Source organism: Akebia trifoliata, chromosome 6, assembly GCF_017979445.1.
Source record: "Akebia trifoliata isolate Shusen 1 chromosome 6, ASM1797944v1, whole genome shotgun sequence".
In the NCBI taxonomy this organism is placed as follows: Eukaryota; Viridiplantae; Streptophyta; class Magnoliopsida; order Ranunculales; family Lardizabalaceae; genus Akebia; species Akebia trifoliata.
This window is the reverse complement of record NC_141380.1, coordinates 3,359,527-3,386,496: the sequence shown is the minus strand read 5'-3', so window position 1 is coordinate 3,386,496 and position 26,970 is coordinate 3,359,527. Positions and strand designations below refer to the sequence as shown.

General features: G+C 34.4%; 1 protein-coding gene across 1 annotated transcript; it reads left to right on the top strand.

Annotated features, from left to right (window-relative positions):
• Positions 1-14,124: 14,124 nt before the first annotated feature.
• On the top strand, positions 14,125-24,492 carry LOC147399655 (pumilio homolog 1-like). The gene is made up of 9 exons (XM_086445105.1): positions 14,125-15,187; positions 16,358-17,850; positions 17,933-18,074; positions 18,466-18,573; positions 19,775-19,987; positions 20,081-20,191; positions 20,676-20,870; positions 23,106-23,280; positions 24,049-24,492. The coding sequence occupies exons 1-9, from the start codon at positions 14,573-14,575 to the stop codon at positions 24,093-24,095; spliced, it is 3,099 nt and encodes a 1,032-aa protein (XP_086301231.1). The 5' UTR covers positions 14,125-14,572; the 3' UTR covers positions 24,096-24,492.
• The last annotated feature ends 2,478 nt before the right edge of the window (positions 24,493-26,970 follow it).

Genomic DNA, 26,970 nt, shown 5'->3' with positions numbered 1-26,970 from the left:
CATAACAAGAATTGCAACTAATTTTATGGTAGGATTTATCGCAAATCCAACAATTATGTCCCTAGACTTTGAAGAGTTGTTCTACCTTAAATTGAGGCATACGTTCCAATATCAAAATATGTGTTGGATTGAACTAGAGACACAAACTAACACTTGAACACATCCTTAAGATATGAAAACACATTAAAGCCACATGTCTGAATTAGATTTTATACAAACTCATACATATACAATATCCATATGATGTGTATACGAAAAAAATTCTCAGTGTGTGTTTGGTAACATGTATAAAATCTGAATGGAAGTGATCCACTTTTAAAATTCAGATTTTAGAAATTTTATTTTCGTTTATTTTGTTTTAAATTTTAGATTTCAGATTTCATAACCTAAATTCAGAAATTTTGAACCAATGATGGGGGATGCTGGATGAAACTTCTGAAGTCTGATTTCTAATTTCCTAACTTCAAAAGTGTTACCAAACATAGCTAAAATACTCTTGCTAGAAAATATGTGAATTTACAAATTTTTGAGAAATTTAGCCATATGTTACTCTCTCTCTTTTTTTTTTCTTTTTAATTTTCATTTAATAAATGATACTTGAATGGTCATATCGATCAATGTGCCAACTTGCTAAGTCGCTAAAGTCTATAAATGATGTCAAAACCCATTAATCACAACCACTAAGCCACTTGCTTATACATATAATATAAATGGTCATAATAGTGGTCCAAAGGCTCTACGACCACAGCCCACAGGTTTACTACACCATATATGGTCCCATACTATAAAGTTTTTCAAACATACAACGTTCTAAAATTAGACGTAACCGATGATCTGATAAGATCCAATAAGAATTTGCAAGAAAAATAGGTCAATTCACATAGAATTGAATTCCTAAAAGAATCGTCATTTTTTATTAAGCCGATTGTTCAACTGTTTGAAGAGAGTAAAACATCTGTTTATGTCATGATAATTTCCATAGATAAGACCCTTTAATAAATAAAAATTTTAATATTATAAATTTAACATATTTTTTTTTATGAAAATAAAATATTGTATAATTTAAAAAACTATTCTTCTGCAAGTAAATTAGTCAAATATATTTTTGAAAATTTGAACCACATGACACATGCTATGTTATAAAACTAAGACATTTCACCTACATTGAGGCACACATATGAAGATGATATGTTGAATTTACTATTTGCCATTTTAATAAATAGCCAACTGGACCCTTCAAAAATATCTTGTTGGGGTGTTGTACTCACAGGCCTCTCATAGTCAATCATTAAATATCTAGAAATTGTGTAAATGTCTTGTATTTTTATTGCATTACGCAAAGCTGCGGGAGCAATCATGTAATATTTTCTTTAGAGATTTTCTAGTTGTGAGGATTTATGTTTTGAGGAGTATTACTTGTTTGGTAACTCTCCATTATATAAATAGATATCTCTAGGGTTGTAAAACTTAAGAGTGAAATTAGTGATTGTTCTTGTTCTGTTCTGTGGATGTATGCACACTGCTAAAACAAGTAAATCCTTGTGTATTTGTGCGATTGTGTTATCTTTACTATTGTGATTTTTCACACTAGATACATGATCATACCATGGTTTTAAAACTCATTTTGACGTCTCGTCTTGTCCATAACGAGATCGAGTCATCTTGGACGAGTTTTCGATATGTTTGAGACATCTCATTCAACAATGAGAAAAATGAACGTGACTTTTAAATCACATCCGATACATTGACTTGTCCATCTCGTTGCTAGTGATGTCGAGACAACTCGGGTGAGACGTCTCAGTCTCGAATGAGTTTTGAAATCATGGGTATACTGTACAAGAATAAGGAAGTTTTTGGTTTGAATTATAGAATCTCATTATTTCCCATAATCCAATTCTAGAAACCGATATTATATTTGGTTCGGATTATAAAAGTAATTCTTTCATAATCAGAATTAGAAATCGATTAAAATAAAAATAAAATGAGGCAAATTCTGCTTCTTGTATTTTTGAGCTAAGATGACATGTTTTCTTTTACACATAGTCATATAAGATTTTGTATTATGACTGTAGAAACAAGATAACCTCCCCCCCTTTCCCTGTTGGCTCAATGGCAATTTCAAATCCTATAAGCGGCGGGAGCCCGTAGGTTATGTGTTTGATATCCAATATGAGCAATATTTCTTTAGGGCCGCCCGCGAGAGTGTTCCGTCACTTTCTTGGTGCATGTGATGTGTTGGTGTTGCACATGCCCAAGGGAGGGTCCCATTTGCCTTTGTTCCAACCCTAGCGCATTCGATCCCCCTGGTCGAATGTAAGTCCAGACACCCCCATTATAAATAAAAAAATAAATAAGGATTTTAATTCTAAATTCTAAATTCAATTTCTAAACCTTGTAGTCCAACAAGATTTTGGATTATGAAAATCTGCTTCTATAATCCAAATCTAACAATATAAAATCAAAATCTAACAGGCCGAAACAAACTCTCCCTAACTTGTTAAACTGTCTCAGTTGCAAAAACAAACCTAGCAAGATGCCCATATGGGGATATAAAAGAAATCGCAGGCCAATCAAAATTTGTCATTAATAAATGACAAAATTAATCAAAATTCAATGGATGATATGGTTTTGATCATTCATTTGGATTCATTCATGATGTGTTGTCGTGGCCACATCATACTCAAGTATTTGACACACAAATCCAACATCCATTTTGATGTATTCAGGTAACACAGGACTAAAAGGATAACAATTGAGAACAAAACTAAAAGACTGGATGAGGATTATCTTGACCCCAGTGTTCATTAATGGGAAGCAAGCCATGTGGAGCTACCTAGGGATTTACAACACTTCGACCTATCACATGGTGCCATGTGGCATCCAATTATGCTACATGGATTATTTTCATCACCTCCTTCTTGACCCCATTCATCAATATAAGTTGACCATATAACATAGTTTAAATTTAATTATTTCATCTTGATCTCATAGTTTGTGTTGTATTGGGTCTCTTAGGGTGTTGGCTTTCAAATATAACCATATTTGGTTAGAAATCTATTACTACCACCAACTTTACGACTATTATTAGCTGTGGTAGGTTTGGATATATGACATTTGGAGCTTCCAGGCAAGAGTGCCAATCCTTCTCTTCTTCAAGTCAATTCCAATAAATCAAGTAAAAATAAAATATAAAATAAAGTCAAATGTCCTATTGTTGATCTTAAATATTCTAGAAGGATTATTAATATATAATATTATATATATATATAGCTCACATTTTTAAACCTTCATCAATCACCAGAGTGGCCATGTTGTCTTTCGTAAATTTAAAGATTTGTTTTATATAATAAAAAACACAACAACTTAGAGAATCCTAACATATATGAGGAGGGGGGGTTGACTTTAACTTCCTGGATAATGAGACATATTTGAACTAAATAAAGCCACTAATGAAGATAATGTTTAAAGCTGACATCTGTTATCATTAATAAGATTGGAGTTTTTGTGTCTACATATACCTTGGAGAGGACCAAATGTTCATGGATTATTGAATCCAAAAGAGTGTGTGAATTGTAGTGATTAAATTAAAGGATGAAAGTAAAATAATTACCAAATTAATCTGGTGAACAAGAAAAGAAATCTTTCTTTGATGGATGGAAGTCAAAAGAACAACTGACCCACCACTGATCAAATATTTTTAAATCAACTCCCACCGATTGGCTCAATGGCAATTTCAGACCGATAAACGGTTAATGCCCGTAGGTCGTGAGATCGATATCCAGTCTGAGCATTAATTCCTCAGGGACCACCTGTGAGGGTGCACTCTCAGATTCCTAATCGTGTGATGTGTTGCACGTGCCCTAGGACTAGTCCTTGGACAAGACCATGATTTATGGACTGAGCAAAGTCCAAATACATACCCGGTCCCTTGTCTATAGAGGTAACCCAGTTACTATAAAAAAAAAAAAATTGTTTAAATCAAGGGAGAGACGTTGAATATGCTTCATCGTCTAGGGCTATGTAAGCCAAACCCTCAAAAATAAAAGAATCTAGAGATTGATGAATATGATAATTAATTTGGTAATGATGAATCAAATTATAATTATATGTTATATTAGATTCTTCAATATTTCTTCTAACCTCAAGAAGACTTTTGCCGTGGTTGAAGAGGGCATTTTATGTTTTTGGTAGTAAAATCAAGGATTTTTTATTTTATTTTATGGAAGATAGAAAATGATGCATTTGAAATGAAGTGGAATGGGTTAAAGAAGAAATTACCTTACAGATTGAAGAGTTTGAGGATGCCAGATTTTTTCGGATTAAAATCAAAAATATTTGGGTAGAGGTTTAAGATAACGGCATTTACATCATTTTTGGGTGGTCTGTTATAAAAGATTGCGGTCAAGGAGCATATTATGAGTTTAAGACATGGTTCTAAAACTCAGTTTAGCGTCTCGTCTCGTCTCATCCATGCCAGATACCAAGTTGTCTCGACAAGTTTTCTGATATGTTTGAGACGTCTCGTTCAAAATTTAAAAAAAAAAACGTAGGGTTTTAAATCTCTTCTAAAAAATTGGCTTGTCCGTACATCCGTCTTGGACGAGTTTTGAAACCATGGTTTGAGAACGCTGAAGAGCCATCTCAAATATTCACCAAAACCTGGAGGTGTAGTTTAAAATCTAAATTTTATAATTGCATCTGAATGCATGGAGAATATGGATTTTCTTACGCATATCCCATATCTTAATGGAAAAAAGGGAAGAAACGTGGGCTTTCAAAGTCCAACCCATATTTAATTGAGTTTGGGTCTCAATTGGCAGCCTACTTTTTTTTACTGGGCCAATGATTATCTCAAAAGCCCAGCAATATATATGATAAATTAAGCTTTGAGCATGGCATGGAATTTAAAAAAATAAAAAGATTAAAAAAAAAATTGTTCCCAGAATGGTCAATCTGGGATTTCACATAATCCCGGATTGACTAATCACATGAGCCCACTTGTATTGGTGGCATCTCAAATTTACAAAATTTCCATCGTTAGGTTTCGTATTATTGGTCATCCTTGATTCAGTGAAATCCTGAATTGACTTTTTCTGGGAGTGAAAAATCTTTCACATGGCATGGCCAGTAAACAATTGAATGGAGTTCGTTGTGGATACACTTAATTGAATGTTTGTCACACTCTTCGGAAGAATTACACAACAAATGTCCTGATTTCTAACCAATGGGTTTAAGGATTTATTTCCACATGAGCTTAGAATCAGACCCATCATTGGATTTTGAGGCCATGATCAGTGAATTTAATTAGCAAGGTGTGGACCAAACATATGTAGATTAGTTGCTAAGTAAAAGCCCAGCCCAGATTGCTCACTTTAACTCCAATGGCATTGTTGGCCCCTTACACTTTATTCGGGCCACAAATCCACCTAAAAATGGGCCTACCGAGCAAACGTAAGCTGTGTGCGTTAATCCCCGGCGTTAACCACAAGTAAGAAATTGAGGATACGTGTCGAAGAGCCCATACCATCTTATCATCTTATTGATGCTCTTTAAGTTATGAAGAATGGTATGTAAAGAGAAACATATACAAATTGATTGGACATTCATCATATCACTAGTATAAAAGTCCATCAATGGGTGGGCTGGGCTGGGCTTAGCAACTGAAGCCCTTTATCCATATTTATATACCCATAATGATATAATGTGAATTTGAAATTGGGCAATCCCATGAGATCAACAATGCAACGACGACTAACCTGGGATGGAACCGAAGAGAGGGAATTGAAATAAGAAATTATTTGGTGACAAACGATGAAATTAGCTAAGGTATGAGAACCTTGATTTCCTTCATGATAAGGATTTCCTTCTCATTTCAAACATGCATCAATCTCTATTTTCCTTGGATTTCCCATATTTGCAACATTCACACAAAATCATTTTATTTCAAAAATAATACAAATCCATGATATAAATGAATATTCAATCAAAGAATCATTGGTTCTTGTGCATTTTCTCGCTAATTAATTGTTCGCCCCTTCGATTACCTCACTTGGAACATGCACGCATTTTCTATTCAAGCCATAATGAATTCAAACAAAACCACGGTTCCCAATAAATTATCCATGGGACTGCCTTCATTGATGCAAACAGGTTGTAAAAAAGCCGAAAGCCCAAAAAAAACTATCCCAACAAAAAGCCCGGTCTGAGTCCAGCCCAAAATGGCTATGGATGGGCTTGGGATTTGACCCCAAGTCCGAAGCCTGATCCAAATGAGCCTACCCTAAAAAGCCCAAATTTCTTTTCTTTAATTTCAAAATTCCAATTTGTTGCCAAATATGTTTTGGGTAGAGTTGTGCAAATGATAGTTAAGTTATTGTGCCAACCTAGTTGAGATGTACTAAACTTATTTATTGTGATGCAATCCCTTACTCACTAGTTCAATATTTTGATTTTAGTTTAATTATTAAAAATTTAGAGATGTAAAGTAATGATTAATAAATAATCTATTTTTTTAATTAAATAAAGAGGTTTTATTTATATGAGTTTCTATTATTTTAATTTTGAGTCCAGCCTGAATTCGAGCTCAATCCGAAGTCCAAACCCGAAATCCGATATTCTATTGGACATTTGGACGGACTCGGGTTTGAGATTATGTATCTAGCCTGACACAACATTATATTTTCACTAAATGACCCGACCAGAAAGGCCCAACCCTACCTCAAGCCGAACATTTATATTTGTTTCTTTGATGTCCTCTAGCGCTCATTTACTAAATCTCATGTCAATGAAGATGAGATTTTTTTTCGTATGTTTTTTGACATCCATGCCAACACAATGCATTTTTGTCCAAAATGTATTTTTATGTTCTCGCTTGCAAACCAATGTAATCCTAATTACAAAACTTTACGATAAGAAGTTCTATATATTCTATAAAAGAAATTGAAGAGGCATACAAAATTTACCACATTTTTAAAATTAAGGAAGGCTACCAAACTCTCACAAATCAATGGTTATAAATCTCATCAAAGTTGTCTCAGTGTCGTTCACTGATGAGACAAGTTGAAAAGTTGTCTCAAAGACATGATTTATTCTAATTCTAAGGCATTTTTTTAAATATCATCTTAGACTACTCAAATAAATCAGATATCTCGGACAAGATATCCAATTTATAGTGGCCACAATTCAAAAAGTCATCTTAGGAAAAATGTTAATTTTTTATAGGTAAAAAAATGGGAAAATTATTTAAAAAAATCGAATAAAAATATTATTTAAAAAAAAAAACCAAATTTATTTGAAATTAGCAAAAAGATGAAAAACCGGCCATTGCGGTTATTGTCTCTCTCCTCCTTCAATTATTTAAAATAAAAAAAAAAATCGAATTTTTTTAAAAAATAGGTCATTAAATAGCCGGTTGTATTTCTCTCTCCTCTATTTAAAAAAAACGATTTTTTTAAAATAGTTCATTAAATGACCGGTTATATTTCTCTCTCTCCTCATTCTCTCTCTTCACTTTCTCTCTCTTAATTATTAAAAAAAAAAACGATTTAAAAAAAAAGGTCATTGAATGACCGATTTTATATTTCTCTTTCCTCTTTCTCTCTCTACACTCATTCTCTTGATTATTTAAAAAAAATCGAATTTAAAAAAAAAATCATTAAATAACCGATTTTTTTTCTCTCTTTAAAAGAGCAATTACAAATAAATCCTTAAAAAACTTATGCCGTTTCACATGCCACCTTCTAATTAATTAAAATTAATATTATACATATAGGATTACTTTATGACATAAACACAGTCAAAGAGCAATTATAATAGCTATAATCAATATATGATTCATCCTACATCAATGTTATTGGAACACCTGAGACAACTAAGATAATAAGCTATTTATATTTTAAGAAACATTAACGAGATTTACATGTTTGGAAGAGGTGCTTAACATGAATAAACACTTGGAATATATAAAATATGTCTTATATATTTAAGTTGCATTCTAAACATTGATACGTTTACTCTTATAATTTAAAATAAATAACGTTAACATTAAACCAAGCAAATACTTAATATAAAATAATAAAAAATCAGCAAATATTTAATATATATTATATGTGCCAATAGAATTTCTTTGATTTTATATTAAGTATTTGCTTGGTTTAATGTTAGTGTTATTTATTTTAAATTATAGGAGTAAACGCATCAAGGTTTAGGATGCAACCTAAATACATAAAACATGTTTTATGTATTCCACGTGTTTATTCATGTTAAGTACCTCTCCCAAACATGTAAATCTCGTTAATGTTTCTTGATATATAAATAGCTTATTATCTTAGTCGTCTCAAGTATTCCAATAACATTGAAATAGGATGAATCATATATCGATTATAGCTATTATAATTGCTCTTTGACTGTGTTTATGTCATAAAGTAATCCTATACGTACAAATTAATAAGGTGGCATGTGGAACGGCATAAGTTTTTAAAGGGTTTATTTGTAATTGCTCTTTTCAAGAGAGAGAAAAAATCGGTTATTTAATGATTTTTTTAAAATAATCAAGAGAGAGAAAGTGTAGAAAGAGAAAGATGAGAGAGAAATATAAAATCGGTCATTCAATGACCTTTTTTTTTTAAAATCAATTTTTTTTAAATAATTAAGAAAGAGAAAGTGGAGAGAGAGAACGATGAGAGAGAAACATAACTGGCCATTTAATGATCTATTTAAAAAAAAAATCATTTTTTTTAATAGAGGAGAGAGAAACACAACCGACCATTTAATGACCTGTTTTTAAAAAAATTCGAATTTTTTTTTATTTTAAATAATTAAAAGAGGAGAGAGACAACAACTGACCAATCAATGGCTAGTTTTTTTTATCCTTTTACTAATTTCAAATAAATTTGATTTTTTTTAGAAATAATATTTTATTTGATTTTTTTTAATAATTTTCCCTAAAAAAATTAATGTTTATGTTTATTTATCGAACTATTCATTTGAACTTAATAATTCATGAATTATTCCCAACAATTCAAATAAGGGAGGATTTATATATATTAATAAAATGACCTAATAATGGAAAATCCACAAATTACAAACAGTTAAGGATTTGGGCGTTTTATGACCAAATTGACCTTCATACGTCACCCAATTTCATTCGGTAGCCCACCACATGCAACATTGTGTACGTGGCAGCTAACTAGCAGTGTGATGCTGATCTAACTTTCAACTTCATTTAATGACTGGCCAAACAATAACATAATGAAAGATAATGAGAGATGCCGGACTTAAATACATCACGTATGAGCCCCTCTCCATTTACGAGGCTTTTATTTAATTTATTCTCTCTCTCTCTCTCTCTTTATTTCTTTTAGAATAATTATTTTTTTTTTTTTTTGGGGGGGGGGGGGTGCATCATTGTAGATTTGAGCTTTGAAACCATAGAATGATTAATATTATTTTGAAAAAAACTTTATAGATGGCCATTGAGTGCATTGAGGATGATACACCAGAGACATACTTGGCTATGTAGAAAAAAAAAAAAAACAATAACAATTTTTATTATATGGGTTAGGTTCGAAAGTCAACGTCAGGAGCCAACACATTTTTCCTAGATGGCTTAAAAGTTTTGTACAATGAGAAGATCATCCTCAATCCAAAATTTGTAACCTTGTCAAAAATAATTTAGAAATTGTGGACCATCGATTTTTTATCGAAAATTTATAAATCACTTTTGATGGACTTATAAATTTTAGATTGGATTGATTTTTTGTGAGGAAGTTCTTCTCGTCATAGAGATTGCCCTTACAAAAAATCTTCTCAATCCAAAACTTTTAAGTAAAATAGGACAAACATGTTGGTTGTCAAACGCCATCCTACATCTTATTGTCACAATTTCAAAATCTATGTTCATCAAATTATTGATGCTATTGCATCTTGTATTTTATGGTCAACTTTCCAGGAAGAGTTTGCATTCCATTGGGGATATATATTCATACAACTCAAAACAATAATTGTAATCAAACAATTAAGAATCTATTTTTTATTATGACCAATGTACATATCGATTAGTATGATTTTGTTTTAATATTTCTATGTGGATTAACTAATAATGACATGACACCCAAAATGTTGGAAATGTATAAGAAGTCCAAATGCGTGTTGCTGACAAGTTTTATCCCGATGGGAGAATGAGATCTTAGAATGTAAAGAAATTAGAATTTTAGGATTTTCAGGCACAAAAATTTCACTTTCTTTAAGACTTTATTTGTCCCCACTAATACAAGAGTTTGTTGATGGATTACCAACAAAATAACCTTTAGGATACAACAAAGTGGCAATGATAATTTGCAAACAACAATCTCGAGAATTCTCTTATCAAACAAAATGCAATCTATGGTTTAACAATTTGTGAAAATAAGAACACTTGATTGAGTTTTTGAAAAACTTGAATTGAACTCTCAAAAAACATTGGTTGAATTCTAAAAACGAGAGAGATTCTATTGTCACATCAACTTTTGCCAACACCTCCCTAATTCATATGTAAATTGCCAAATAGTAGAACATATCTGGGGGGTGGCGTTAGCAAAAGTTGGTGTGGCAATATAAACTCTCTTCTAAAAATTATGAATGGTTTCTTCTACTTGCCAATCCAATTTATAGAGATTGAAGGGATTTCTAGGTGTCTCGTCATGACGACACTTGAATAAATGGATTCATTTATGATTAATCAATAGGTATGTCCATTTAGAAAATACCCCAAAAGGTATATTCATTTAAAAAAAAAATCAAAATGATGTGATTCTCCATAAAAATGCCAGCGTTTGCACAACTTCAAAAAAAAATTATTTAATCAAAAAATATTTTATAAATAATAAAATCCCAACATATCCAACTTGTTAACTATGAAGTTATTAGATTTTGCCCACACCTATAACATAAGCATACTCATTGGGTTTAATGCAATGAAAAAAGGAAGGCAATAAAATTGAGAGGTTATTCGAGGAAATAATATAAGAGAAAAAATAATATAGTTGTGGTATTTTTTAAAAGAAGATAAGAGAAAATAAAATAAAGTTGAAAGTTATCGTCAAAATGTGTTCTTTACAGGGGGTAACGATTGAGATAATAAGGGGAGGGGGCAAAAAACCATCCTATCTTATTATATGGATTATAATAAACATGCATAATTAAAAACAATATATATATATATATATATATATGGGTCCCGTTCGGCACCCTAAGTTTTACCACACACTTTAACAACGCGTTTTGTCCTACATGGGTTAGAAGTTTCGGAATGGGCTGATTTTTGGTGAGGATGATCTCTATGGTGAGGAGATCATCATCACCAAAAATCAGCTCATTCCAAAACTTCTAACCCCATCAAAAATGATTTACAAAAAATGGACGGTCCACGATTTTTCAACGTGTAAACATGGGGCTAAACATTTTGGAATGGGCTGATTTTTGGGGAGGATGATCTTCTAATTATAGAGATCATCCTCACCAAAAATCAGCCCATTCCAAAACTTCTAACCCATGTAGGACAAAAAACGTTTGTTAAAGTATGTGGTAAAACTTAGGGTGCTGAACATTTCCCTATATATATATATATATATGGGGGGCGTTCAATGGCCAACTTTTTAGCAAACTTTTTGGCAAAACATTTTTCAAAACATGAGTTAGAGGTTTTGGAATGGGCTGATTTTTGGTGAGGATGAACTCTATGGTGAGGAGATCATCATCACCAAAAATCAGCCCATTCCAAAACTTCTAACCCCATCAAAAACAGTTTACAAAAAGTGGACGGTCCACGATTTTTCAACTGGTAAACATGGGTTAGAACTTTTGGAATGGGCTGATTTTTGTTGAGGATGATCAACTTACCGTAGAGATCATCCTCACCAAAAATCAGCCCATTCCAAAGTCTCTAACCCATGTTTTGAAAAATGTTTTGCCAAAAAGTTTGCTAAAAAGTTTGCCCTTGAACACTACCCTATATATATATATATATATATATATATATATATATATATAGGGTTAGGTTCAAACGACAACCATTTCAACACACATATGGACAACGTGTTTTGTCTTATGTGGGCAAAAATGTTTGGAATGGGCTGATTTTTTGTGAGGATCATCTCTGTGGTGAGGAGATCATCCTTGCCAAAAATCAGCTCATTATGAAACTTCTAGACCGTCCAATTTTTGTAAATCAATTTTGATGGCGTTATAAGTTTTGGAATGGGATGATATTTTGCCAGGATGATCCCCTCATCACAGAGATCATCCTCACAAAAAATCAGCCCATTCCAAACATTTTGCCCATATAAGACAAACACATTGTCTATATGTGTGTCACAGAAAATATATGAAAATTTTAAAATGATTGATTTATATTACAAGTCGAATTAATTGGAGCTATAATCACAAATCTCATTTAATATCAAGTATACATTTAAATTCTAAAAATCGATTATGCATAAATAAAAAAAAATCAAAAACTATTTATACTGGTCATCTGGTTTGAGTTTTCAAATATATTGATCTACTTGAATCAGGTTTTGGCGGGTTCAAGGGAATCTCTTCACAAAGGTTGGATCGTTCAAATCATGCTAATCTCGTTCTTAATCAACCGAGTTTTAAAATAATAATAAAAGGACTCATAGAATCCTCCCATCCAAAACACAATTCAAGATTAGTTTTTAGATCCTACCAAAAAACACGAATGTTTAGGATCCAACTCACGCCTAAGCCAATTCAAGATTAGTTCTAAACTAGTTTGGGTCCAATATTATTATTTTTCCTTTCGATAAACCTATTTTTAATGGGTTCAATAGTCCGATGAGGGAAAGAATTGAATTCAAGTTCTTGGTCTCATCATCCATATACTTTATAAACTAAGCGAATTGGTACCTTCTCCAATATTAAATGAGTCGTGTTGGGGTGACACAAAGGGAGATAAAAACTCGTGATGTCGTACACATTACCTTAGATGCTCTTCCATGAGATACGAGTAAAAAGCACCTATGATTATGTGCGCGCTACCACATCATGTTTGTCACATCCATTTGTGTCATTCCAACATTTTTCATATTACATTAGTAATTTTATTATTTAAGAAAATGAAAGATCCTCCATGGATTTTCCACTCATGTCTAAGTTGGTACTATTTAGACACATTTCCCAAATCAATTTAAGATCCCATAAACATAAAAGTGGGAAAAAAATGTCCATCTCTCAGTTGATTAGAATCCCTAGGCATACTGTCCCAGAATCTACCCATTTCGTGATAAAGGAATCTAATATCAAATATGCCATGAGTTCTTTAATATTTTTCTCTCAATATTATATACTTCCAAAACTACCCTTACTCCAAAAAACAAAGAAATGCAGTCAAAATTTCTAAATAGGAGACAAAAAGAATATTTTCGTCCAAGGTTAATTTGGTCATTTGGACAAGTTATTGTGTCCTTACGTGGTGAACTCCTAAGTTTTGGACTAAAAAGCTACTGTATCCCACGAGCGTATCTAACATGTATACGTGGCAACCATATATGCATTGATAACGTAGAAGAAAAATATCTTTTATCTCTTCTACTTCTTTATGTCAGTGCTCCCATACTTATCTAGTTTTTCTAGAAAATTTATCCAAAAATATTTCCTGATAAAAAAAAAAATATTAATCTTTTCCAAATAATTGTAGATCTTATTAGAACAGAAATCTTTTCGACGAAGTTATTTTTATAGAAAATTATTTTACAAAAAGAGTTATGCGAGAATCATTGGAACATAATTTCTAAGACTAAATATAATTTGTAGTGCCTTTGGTTGTGCATTTCATGAGAAAATTATTTTATAAGCTTAATGGTTTATAGCAAAATCTTTTTCTTTTTGGAAATATTTTATCGAAAATTATGCGCACCCGTTACTGAAGGACGTTATTACCATACGAAAAGAGGACAAAGACACATTTAGTCTAACATTTTAACTGCTCTGTTGTTATTAGGGATAAAACCCTAGAGGGTCGTGTAAGAACAAATCCTAGCAGGGTCAATCTGCACCGTTAATCTTCTAATCCAACGGTATAGATTCCCCAACTAACGCGCCTATAAATTCTCTACTCTCAGCAACCAGTTCTCTTCCTTTCGCTCGCTCTTTTGCCTTAATTTCTGGTACGGTTTCATGTTGTTGTTGTCTATCTTCAAAATCAATAAAGCTTTCATCTTGAAGAGTAAAAAAATTTCGAAGTAATAGTCGATAAAAGCGAATCCAGAGTCAGAAAAATCGTTCATGTCGTATTTGATTGTTCAATTTCTGGGTAAACTCGAAGCCAGATGAACAAATTCTATCTGTATAATCTCTTTTGATACTCGATCATCGAGTGATTGCTTATTTTGTTTAAGATTATAGTTGTTCGATTAAAAAAATGAAGTTTTTCTGAGCTCGAATGACGAAAGATCGGATTTTTATTACTGTTTAGAGAGATTTTTAGTTAGTAATTTGTAGGTGAATAGCAGTTGAAGGTTCAAGTTTCAACTTTTTTTTGTAAGATTTTTGTTTTTTCATCTCTGATCGTGGGATGGTTACAGAGAGTCCTCTAAAAATGTTTTCTGAGATGGGTATGCGACCGATTCTTGGAAGCAGCGATGGATCATCGTTTGGAGAGGATTTAGGGAAGGAGTTAGGGATTTTGCTTCAAGAGCAGAGGCGCCAAGATTCGAACGATCGAGAGAAAGAGCTGAACCTTTACAGGAGCGGCTCAGCTCCTCCAACTGTTGAAGGTTCGTTAACTGCTGTTGGAGGTCTGTTTGGCCATGGCGTTGATGCTTCTCTTACAGAAGAACAACTTAGGTCTGATCCAGCTTACCATTCTTACTACTATTCCAACGTGAACATGAACCCTAGACTTCCACCTCCGTTGCTTTCGAAGGAGGATTGGAGGTCTGCGCAGAGGTTTCAGGGTGGGAGTTCTGGTGTTGGAGGGATTGGAGATAGAAGACAGGTGAATCAAGTAGAGGGTTTGGGTAGTAGATCACTGTTCTCGAAGCAACCTGGGTTTAATTCGAAGAAAGACGAAAGCGAGGTCGACTCGAGGAAACAACAGGTTTCGGCAGAGTGGGGAGGTGATGGGCTTATAGGGTTACCAGGGTTAGGACTTGGAAGCAGACAGAAGAGCTTTGCAGATATTCTACAGGTGATCTTTTGTTGATTACTCTTCCGTCTTTTTCAATCAGAGTTATTTGTTAATTTGGTATTTTGTTTCTCGAGGTTAATGAATGATTGCCCAGATTAAAAAAAAAAAAAAAAAGGTTCTTTTTTTTTTTAAAGGTTACTGTTGCTATTTGATACCTGTTCATCCATTTATTTTGGTGTCTGTTCTCCTTGTTTTAGTTGTTTGCTAGTGTTAGATTATGTTGGTATCTTTATTTGAGGTTAAGTTTAGATTTTGTAATTTTGAATTTTTTTTGTTTCATTTCCTAATTATGAATGTTGATGATCCGTTTTTTTACGCTCCAGTGGATTTGTATTTGTTTAGATATCGATCCCTTCCATGGGCAGCAATTCATTTATTGCCAATACACTTGTTATAAATGGAAATACTTCTTTCTTTAAGCTCCCATATATTTGGTTTTGTGCCGCTATTTTTTGAGCCAACCATGATCGAATCATCTGTCTTTCAGGAATTATAAATCCATTGGGTTCTTTTCTCTTTTCGCATTTATGAATCCAGCTTCCCTCATTCATTCTAATACTAAATTTTTTACCATTACCTTCTTTTGGTTGTTTATTCATTTTTGCACTAATTAGATACCTATATATGACCAAAGTGCATCCAAGCTTGGGTCAAGAACTTTGCTATTTGACTGGAGTAACATTCTATGTCTATTATTCATACCAAATTTGGTTGATGTTTTATGTACCATCTGTTCTCCATCACATTGTTGAAACAAAAATATGGGCTACATCGATATGGAAATATTTGGTAGGTCAAGCCACTGTCTAATATAGGTATATATCTATATCTTATATGGTTATATATAAACTGATCTTTTTCTGGGATCAAAGAAAGATATTAAAAAAATAGACTGCTCCTGTTGTGACTCAGAATAAACGTTTCATACTTTTGTTCCGTGTTCTGTATAAAATCTATAATTTATATATGTCACATGTTCCTCGAAATATTTTGACTCAACTTTTATTTCTTAAATTATTAAAATCATGAAACTAAAGCTTCTGTTTTTTAATTAATTATATATATATATATATATATATATATATATATATATACCAAAATACATTTACTATTTTCAAGAAATTGGATTTATGATTCTTCTGTTGTAGTAAGAATTTAGCTTCGATGCAGGATGGCTTGGGGCGTGCAACTCCTCCCTTGAGGCACCCTTCTCGTCCAGCTAGTCGTAATACCTTTCATGACGGTGTTGATACAATGGATTCTGCTGAGGCCCAGCTTGCTCAATTGCATCATGAATTGGCATCTGGAGATGCTTTGCGATCTGCAAATGTCCATAGGGTACAAAACATTGGTGCATCCGCTTCTCCTAGTTTTGCATCTGCTTTAGGTTCCTCCTTGTCTAGAAGCACCACTCCTGATCCTCAACTTGTTGCTAGGGCTTCTAGTCCTTGCCTTCTCCCGGTTGGAGGAGGGAGGGTTGGTGCTTCAGATAAGAGGAGTATCAATGGTCCAAAGTTATTCAATAGCATCTCTTCTGGTATGAGCGAGTCTGTGGACCTCGTAACTGCTTTATCGGGCATGAGCCTTTCAGCAAATGGTGTGGTTGACGATAAAAACCATCAGCAATCGCAGATTCAACAAGAAATTGATGATCACCAAAATTTCATGTTCAATCTTCAGGGTGGTCAGACTCATAACCATAGCAAACAAAATCCGTACTTGAGGAAATCTGACTCTGGGCATTTACATATGGGTCAAGTCAATGGTGTTGGTGTGGAACTTGACAATTCTTCCAAACCCATTGGTTCTTCTGCTAATTCGTACATGAAAGGACCCTCCACATCCGCTCTTAATAGCGCAGGAGGAGGATCACCTTCTCACTATCACAATGTAGATGGTACAAATTCATCATTTTCAAACTATGGTTCAAGTGGACCTTTGGTCAATCCAGCATCGCCGTCCATGATGTCTAGCCAACTTGGAAATATTAATTTGCCTCCTTTGTTCGAAAATGTAGCGGCTGCATCTGCAATGGCAGCTTCTGGATTGGACTCTAGGGAATTTGGTGGAGGTTTTCATTCGGGGTCGAATTTATTGGGGGGAGTGGAATTCCAGAATCTTAATCGAATGGGGAGTCACACAGCACCCGTCGTGGATCCATTGTATGTTCAATACTTAAGGACAACTGAATATGCTGCAGCACAGGTTGCAGCTCTTAATGATCCTTCTATTGATAGGAGCTACATGGGAAACTCATATGTGGATTTACTTGGACTCCAGAAAGCTTACCTGGGAGCATTGCTTTCACCTCACAACAACTCACAGTATGGTGTCCCCTATTTAGGTAAATCTGGTAGTATTAATCATGGTTACTATGGACAACCCACGTTTGGCCTTGGTATGTCATATCCCGGAAACCCTTTGGGAAGCCCCATTCTTCCCAATTCTCCCGGACATGGTAGCTCTTTGAGGCATAATGAGCGAAACATGCATTTCCCTTCTGGAATGAGAAACTTAGGAGGGGGTATCATGGGACCCGGGCACTTGGAAACTGGTGGAAGCATAGGAGAAACTTTTGCATCCACACTACTGGAAGAATTTAAGAGCAATAAGACCAAATGTTTTGAACTTTCGGAAATTGCAGGCCATGTTGTTGAGTTCAGGTACAATGTGGTCATGAATCTTTTTTTGTTTCCTAACTTTATCCAAGCTTCCAATTGTCTCACTCAGTGTCTTCTTGAGCAGTGCTGATCAGTATGGAAGTCGGTTCATCCAGCAAAAGCTTGAAACAGCCTCCATGGAAGAGAAAAATATGGTTTTCCAGGAAATTATGCCTGATGCATTTTCATTGATGACTGACGTGTTCGGTAACTATGTGATCCAGAAGGTATCTATTCTTCATTTTACCCTAGCCCTTGTATATACTAGAGTTTGCCTGTTCCTATGGCACATGCATCCTCTTTGGGGTTAAAGGGGAAAAAGAGGAAAGATAGTAAAATTAGAGGATATTATTGAAAAAAAGGGGTAAAAGAGGAAAAATAGTAAAATTGGAGGGATACTTATTGAAAAAAGGTTTGGGTGGGGGGGAAGACAATAAAGTTGAAGGGGTATGACGATGGGAGGTAGTAAAGTGGGGTAGTGTGGACCCCACTCCATTGTAGCTACAGTGGGACGTTTATATCGCACGAAATTGTAGTTTGAGTGGGACCTACTGTTGTGTTTTATTATATATGTGTTTTTTCACTTATACACTTGCTAACAATTGGCGTTACATTTAGTTTTTTGAGCATGGAAGCACATCTCAGAGAAGAGAACTGGCAAACCAGCTCACTGGTCATGTGTTGACACTTAGCCTTCAAATGTATGGTTGTCGGGTGATCCAAAAGGTACATTATCATCATTCTTTTGAGTTGTGATCTGACATACAACATTTTGGAGCAAAACAACTTGATGTCTGTCCAGTCAAAATTCAGCATGACTGATTTTTTTTATCCATTTTATCAGTAGACCTTATTTGGAAATTTTATTTGATTTTCTCGCTGTCTAAAGGAATATAGTGAGCTAAGACCATTTTAGTTCATCCAATCATGATGGTTTTTGGCTCTGTGTCCCTGTGGTGGGAGCCATTGAATAGAGTCTCAATCCATTGCATGCCAGTTACAAACGATCATTTAGAGTCTGAGTAGAGATTTCCCTTTGGATAGATGCAGTTGCAAAAAATATTCCATGGGTTTCTCTCTATTCTTTTGTAATTCGAATAGTGGCCTTTACCTTTAGAATAATTTTCAGCCATTTACTTGTGCTGCAAATACTGTCGGGGGAGGATTTTTGTCATTATTAGGCTCATAATTTCATGTTTGACAGACCCATCATCCAACTTCTGAACAAGTGAAGTTTTTGTAGTATTCTTGATAACTGTTCTCTCACACTCTTGCCAGTGCGCCACTGGCTGGATATGTGGCTTCAGACCATGCGTGGCACCTGGTTTCATGGTGGAATGGTAGGGAGGGGGGTGAAACTTAGTCCCACATCGGTCAGGAACTGTTCAAGATCCCAGGCTATAGGTGAGACTTGGACCTTAGGTTGTACCGACATGTTTTTCCTGTAAGGGGGAAAGCAAAGCCGAGAGTAGGCCTCAGCTCGCAAAGCGGACAATATTGTTACATGGTGTGGGTCCCAGCCATCACATTTTCTTCCTAAAACCACACTAGAGGTTTGAATTATAATAGAATATGGACATTCAATATCTTATGCATCATATTCCTCTTGGGTTGTTTAGTGTGGTGTGAATTGCAAGTTCGATATTAATTGGAAAAATGACACCCTGAACCAGATAAACTATTTTAGGGGAAAGACTTCAGAGTTCTGTTTTTTCTATTGCTGCTGAATATCTTGTTGGGATCAGTTTGGATATCTCTATATTTGTGACCTATATATCGGAATTCCATACCTCAACCTGCAGAAGAAAGTGCATAACAAGGCTTTTTTTTTTCCATTTTCCGATTCTATGTATCTATTTTTCTGGATAAGTTTTATTTGAACGGAGACTAATTCAATGTAATCAAGAGCTTGAACTGATTGATGCAGGCAATAGAAGTCGTCGATTTGGACCAGCAGACTAAAATGGTTGCAGAGCTCGATGGCCATGTAATGCGTTGTGTACGTGACCAGAACGGGAACCATGTCATCCAGAAGTGTATTGAATGCGTGCCTGAAGATGCAATCCAATTTATCATTTCATCCTTCTACGACCAAGTAGTGACATTATCCACCCATCCATATGGCTGTCGTGTCATACAGGTTAGAAGTGATTTGCCTGTCTTCGATTCTCATTTCTTTGTTTATAGATTAACCTGCCTTTGTTGCTGAAATAGTATTAATTTAATGTCACAGAGAGTACTGGAGCATTGCCATGACCAAAACACCCAGCGTATCATGATGGATGAGATATTGCAATCTGTTTGCATGTTGGCACAAGACCAGTATGGGAATTATGTTGTTCAGGTTTGTTATGTTTTCAGAAGCTTTTTAAGTTGAGAATAACATCTGTGGGAATTAAAGTCTTGTTTTTTCCTGCCCAATACCTCGCCTCAAGAGAATATTTTAAACTTTGTATGTGATAATAAATGCAACACGCATGACTGCAGCAACTATTGGAACATAAACCTGAGTCACACTATGAAATTAGATGAAAAACAGTGGTATAATAAAAATTAAGACAAAAGCAAAGATATCATAATACCAATTTGTCTTTGGGTGCTTCAATCACGTTTTCAGACTAGAAGAAACACATGCACATACAGTTGATCTATATGCTCCCCAACCTTTTAGAATGCCGCAGTTCTGCTCACAATATCACTGAGCTATGGGTCTAAGCCCTTCCCCACACCATCTATACTTGTAAACTGTTGACTTTGCAGCTTCATGTGCTTAAAATAATATAGTTCACATGTTCTTTCAATTGATTTATTGCTTTTATTGGTAACAGCATGTAATAGAGCATGGCAAGCCACACGAACGCTCTTCCATAATCAAGAAATTAGCTGGGCAGATAGTTCAAATGAGCCAGCAGAAGTTTGCTTCCAATGTTGTGGAGAAGTGCTTAGCTTTTGGTGGTCCTGCAGAACGTCAGATCTTGGTGAATGAGATGCTTGGCTCCACTGATGAAAATGAGCCTCTTCAGGTTTGCCAATTCTGCAAGATTTATATCAGTAGATGTGGTTGGAAAGCATATCCTAGTTTCTAGGGCAAGCATGTATAGTCGCATGTTCATTTTTCTGTACAGTAGAAACCATAATTTAAAATATTCTTGGCGAACTTTCGACATTCATTTCATGTTTCATTATTATTACTTAATTGTTGAGAGAAATGACGTGGATTATGAAACAATCCTTGTGCTAGGGTGGGCACCCCACCACCGGTATAGTATTAAAAACCTCTTCAAAAGTTTCAAAATGGATTTGAATTTTTAAAATTAAAGTTGAACTTATTTAATGGTAAAAATAACATCCTTTAATTAAGTTTGACACCACTTTTAGCAAAACCTAAGCACTTAAAATTAACACCATTTTGTGATGCCTCGACAATTATTATTTGCAAAAATAAGGACTATTTTGGACAATGAAACACCTATTTAATGGAACACTATTATGTTACGGAAAAATCGAACTGTTCATGGGCACATAATGGATCTTATTTTATGTTGAATGTTCTTGAAGTGGCTGGAGGCTTGCATCTTTATGCCTTACTCGAAGGGACTGTTGAAAAGGCTCCCACATTTGGGGATGCACAAGAGTTTTTGTTCCTTTTGATTAAGGCATATGCCTTATGGCGATGTGATATATTTCTTTTTAACCTTTTGTTGTTTTTTTAGTACAATTATCTAATCGTCCTTCTAATTAAAAAGTTGTCATTTATATAACATTTATTTAGATAATGTCCTCATTATATATCAAATCTTTTCTTTCGGCTCTAATATACACCGGCTTTAATCAATTTGCATCTCCACCAATCTCTAGCGCTTCCTCTTATGGTCTTTGGTATCTTTTCTCTTTCTTTTTTTTTCCATATGTTGAAGTTTCAGCTTTTCTATTCCATCTAGTCTTAGAGTAGCATTACTCTTTTTTAGTTAGAGTTACATTTTGTTTTGAGTTAAAAATTAGAAAATTGAAAGTATGAAATTATGGATATGGTACGATTTCAATTTGATTTTGTGTGTTTGATATTTGGATTTGGATTATGAAATATAGTTATACTCTGTTTTTTTTGATTTTTTTGTTGAGATTTTCCCTCATTTCTCTCTTTTATTAAATTTGTTTTTTCTATTTATTTATTTGCATGTGTAATTATTTATTTATGCTGTTTAATTTTATTAGACTTTTGCCTCAAGGCCTTGGCTTTGTAAAGTGTCTTGCCTTATCCTTAGCGTTTAAAAATACGGTTTAATTTTATAATTTTGTTTTAAACCAGGCCTAGTGTTTTTCATTTTGCGTATATAGGGGAAAAAATTGTTTATTCTTTCAACCAGTGTTTGTGAACCTAGAAGTGAAAATCACAAACAACATATCTGTATATATTCTAGAAGTGAAACTTTTATTTGTCGTGAAATGGATCTCGGATAACCAATCGGCATGAAGCAAAATATTAATGTTGGGATAAATTGAAGCCATTGGTATTAACAAAACAATTGAATGGACGACTTCCGAGCATAAAATGACATTTAGGTAATTACAAAAAATTGAATGGAAATGAAATATTAGATAGGAGAACTAACTGTGAGAATCATTTCTTAAAATTTTAAACAAAGTTTGACTCTATGGTTTTGCTGAAGATGAAAGACTGTTAATCTCTTGCAGGAGCAAAATATAAAATCACCCAACTATGATCCTTGTTTTGCATCAACTTATTCAAACTCTTCAGCTTAAATTATACATTATTTGGGTCTAAGTAGTGACCAATTTAAGGCTGAGTTGAGAAAAGAAGGAAAAAGACGTAAAGACACACAGCCCAACCCCACCTGTACTAATCTATAGGGATGTTACAGACCCAATCCCATCTAACGAAGAAGTCTTTAAAACAGACACCTATAAAAATTCCTTGAACAGCAGTTCCATCATCTCTTCTTTCAAATAAATGGATTATTTAAGTAGGTATAATGACTTGGATATTGTTGAGAGAGAATTATCTCATCGATTGGGGAAATTTATGGCTAGGTAAATTTATCAGTTATGGGTGCTCTTCTCATGCCACATGTCTTGTAAGGAATCCATTCAGTTAATGCTTTTAATTGGTCTCTGAAAATATTTCAATTAGTTTATGCTTCTATATCTTTCGTTACTGCCCTTGCCCATTTTATTGCTAAAAGCAGTGACTCAATGACCTTTGTACCCTTTTTGTTTGTTTTTACTTGTGCTCTCAGGCAATGATGAAAGATCAGTTTGCAAACTATGTTGTACAGAAAGTGCTAGAGACATGTGATGACCGGCAACGTGAATTGATCCTCTCACGAATAAAGGTTCACTTGAATGCGCTGAAGAAGTACACTTATGGAAAGCATATAGTTGCTCGTGTAGAGAAGCTAGTTGCAGCTGGGGGTACCAGATCCTTTTCCTTCTACTCTCTCTCTCTCTCTCTCTCTGTCTGTGCATACGCACACATGCGGGCGTGCACATGTGTGTGCTTACCACAAAGAGGACCCATTGTTGACCATTGAATGGATGGGCACATGTACAATGGTCCATGCTCCATAGACCAAGAACCGGAAGATCACTACCATCCAAAAGATCCCCATTTAGGTCAAAATGACATGATATGCATGCAGTTTACTAACCACTTAGCAGCCCCAACCATCACATGCATGTTTTCGTGGTTTCAATGCATGGCACACGGCCATCCTTGGTAAGAACCACATTATATTTCCTCTAATTCTCGTCTCCTTAGACATTATAGAGTATGGATGAATGATGGTAGTTACCATCAGGGAGGAGCTAGTAAGGAGCTGGTGGGGGCAATTGCCCCCACAGAACTTTGAGACACCCTTATATTTTCAACTAATTACATTCCCCATTTGTCCCCACTCCCTCACCTCTCTCCCCATTTGCCCCCACACCCTCACCTCCCTCCATGCAAGTTCTTCAACTATACAACTAATCATAGTTTTCCCCCACTACAAGAAAATCCTGGCTCTGCCCCTGGTTACCATTATGGTGGTATCCCCGTCTACGCAATAATATTAGTAGCTTGTCACCTCCTACCGTTTGAGCACTGGACATATATTATTGATGTTTGATATTTTCGATATTTTCATACTTTTTAATAGTTCTCTATTTATGGAAGCTCTCTGACAAGATTCTTGCTTGCAGAAAGGAGAATGGGTGTTCAATCTCCCTACGCATACTCGATGGCATAGGAAGGAAAGTTGTTGTACAGCTAACTGAGGCTAGTGTGCGAGCTCCCTCTCATCTCAATTTCTCTGTTCCTAGTTACCGTTTTATGTATTTGGACAGGTACGAGCTGATTGGAAATAAAATAGCTGCTTGTACTTAAAATTGTACATTGTGTAGTTTGCGGATATAACCTTAGAATCAGGCAAGCAAGGGGGGAGGGTTAGGTGTTGAATATAACCTTGATATATGCCCTTGCAGAGGATATAAAATGACTGTAAAAGTTTTAAGGGTGTAAAGTGGCTGTAAAAATCTCTCCATGTAGAGAGCCTTTGATGTTTTTAGTTCAGGTCAGAATTTTTTTGTTTTGTTTTGGAATCTATGGGATTTTATTATGTTCCTATTTAAAGCACATTTTTCTGATGTGGTTTTGAGGACTAGTCTATAATATTAGCATGGTTTAACTTCATTTGCATGCTTTTATTTATTTTCTTGTGCTCCTTGTTCCAATTAGGTTAAACTTCAAATATGTGAAGAGTCGTGCTCCAGTGACCTCAAGATTGTACCTCATATCTCACATCCTGAAATGACTGTAGGAATCATAGATGCTTTTTTTACTTATATCTCGACGAAAAACATCTATGGTTCCTACACACTTTCACGTTAGGATGTGCGATATGAGGTGCAATCTTGAGGTCACTTCAGCATTATTCATATGTGAATTAGAATCTCATAGAAGTGTGCGATTTGGGAGAGTTTATGGACCGACTTGAACCCAACCCGAACCTCAAATTACCAAACCTGAACAAAACCTCAAATCGGATTTGAGTTACCCAACCTGGCTCATTACCATTTCTGTTTGTTTTCCTTGAAACCTTTTATAGTCTTATTAAGTTCAATTGCTCTGTGAGCACCTTATTAGAAAGAGAGAGGTGCACGATGCTGATGGGTCTGTTTGTGTGGATCGTATTATAACGAATTGGCTATTTGTGCTTTGGGTGGTAATGGAGCTGTGATATCTGACAATTTCTTTCAGTTTGAAGCTATTGAGATGGATGTTGATTTTGCTATAAGCGTGAGCTGTGATGTTGGATTACCAATGTGGTAACCCATTTGAGCAAAACGACCCTTTGTAAGGCTTAAAATCTAAACCAAGGAAAGTATTTTTCTTTAGGAAAAATTACTTGTGGAACCTTGGCACAGTGATTTCTTTCTAATTTGTCCCCAAATTTTAGGATTTCTCTTACTAGTCCATTTAGTAAAATTTTATTTTCTGATCAATCCCTGAATCCTATTTATCACATCTCTCAAAATTGAATGTCCTAACCGGTTGTTTTCACCGTTTTCATCCCAAAAATTGTACTTCCAACATTTCAATTGAATTTTGAAAACTCCATTCCGTCGAAAAGGATTTAAGAAGTCATTTTAAAACTTTTTGAAGATGTAAGTAAAAAAATTAGGGTATTTTCAAAAAGAATTCTTAGGATGAAAATCGATCAATGATGGTTCTTTTGATTTGAAATCATCTAGATAAGTCGTTATCTTTAGTTTTTAGTCTATTTTTTTTCTTATATTTTAGTCAAAAAGTAAAAATGGGTGGATTTTACCAACATCGATTTCTCTATTTTTTATTGGCAAGTTTAATATTTTTTAAAAATTGTCGAATTCAACAATAGAAATGTTGAACTCAACAATCGAGTTCTCTATTTTTTATTGGCGAGTTTGACATTTTTTTAAAATTGTTGAATTCAACAATAAAAAATGTCGAACTTAACAATAAAAATGTTGAGTTTGATAATAAAAATATCGGAACTCCACAATAAATAAAAATTGGCCACCTCACCAATAATGAGGGACCATTAAAAAAAGATTTACCAAATGGACTAGTCAGAAACTACCCAAAACTTGGGGACTTTAAAAAGAAATCCCTCCATCAGGATTCTTTAAATAATTTTCCCTTCTCTTTATATAAAAAAGTTCGTATCATAGGCACCCAAGTTAAGGGTTAAAACCCGCCTATCACACCCCCAATATCTTATCACATAAATCTCCTATTAAAAGCATAAAATATATATATATTTAAGATTAAGGGGGGTTAGGTAGACACCCAACTAGAAAAAAAAGAAAAAGATAACAACCTTTCATAGACATGGCCTCGAGCATTCTTACATAAAATGTTCTTTAGCTCTCGAGGGAGGTCCATAGGATCCAACACCATGCTACCTAAGGAAGTTAGGTAGGGGACTGAAAAATCGACAGCTTGTTTGCTATCCCTAAAACAGAATGTAAATTTGATCATTTGGAATTACGTCGTTCTAGTTTTAATGGCTTTTACGATTCTCTCTCTCTCCAAGACACTTTCGACTTTCCAAAATGTCCTTTATATTACTTTTAGGTTTATATAAAATATTGCAACATTTATTTTTAGGGATTTTAGGTGGATTAAGATGGACACAGACTTGCAGGGCTAAGTGTGAGAGGTTGAATATTTACCACCTAATTTACAAACTGAGCGATTTTCAAAAGTTTTCGAGTGATTCTTGGGATGAATTAATCGATTGTTCGGTTTGAATTCTTATTCATTGTAAAATCAATAAAAAAAAAGTTTGATACATGAAAAATGAGGGATTCGAGAATTAATATTGGGTCGAAATCAAAATGAAAGAGAAAAGGTGAGATGTACATTAGATATATCTTTATTTGACCCCCCATCTCTATTGAATCAGATTAGAAAACTTTTCGTGCTCTTCTTAGGTCCTGAATTATTCTATAAATTTTTTGTTGAAAGAAAAACAACTTTCTATGGATAAACATCCCTGTTTTGTTTTTTTGGTCCATAACATTCTATAAATTTAGAGAGTTTCCTTCTATTAACACAAATTATAACACACCAGTCTATAT

Coding starts and splice junctions, on each gene's coding strand:
- LOC147399655 (XM_086445105.1), top strand. CDS start 14,573: ATGGTTACAGAGAGTCCTCTAAAAATGTTTTCTGAGATGGGTATGCGA. Junction 18,574..19,774: donor GTTGTCGGGTGATCCAAAAG/GTACATTATCAT, acceptor TGATTGATGCAG/GCAATAGAAGTCGTCGATTT. Junction 19,988..20,080: donor ATGGCTGTCGTGTCATACAG/GTTAGAAGTGAT, acceptor TTAATGTCACAG/AGAGTACTGGAGCATTGCCA.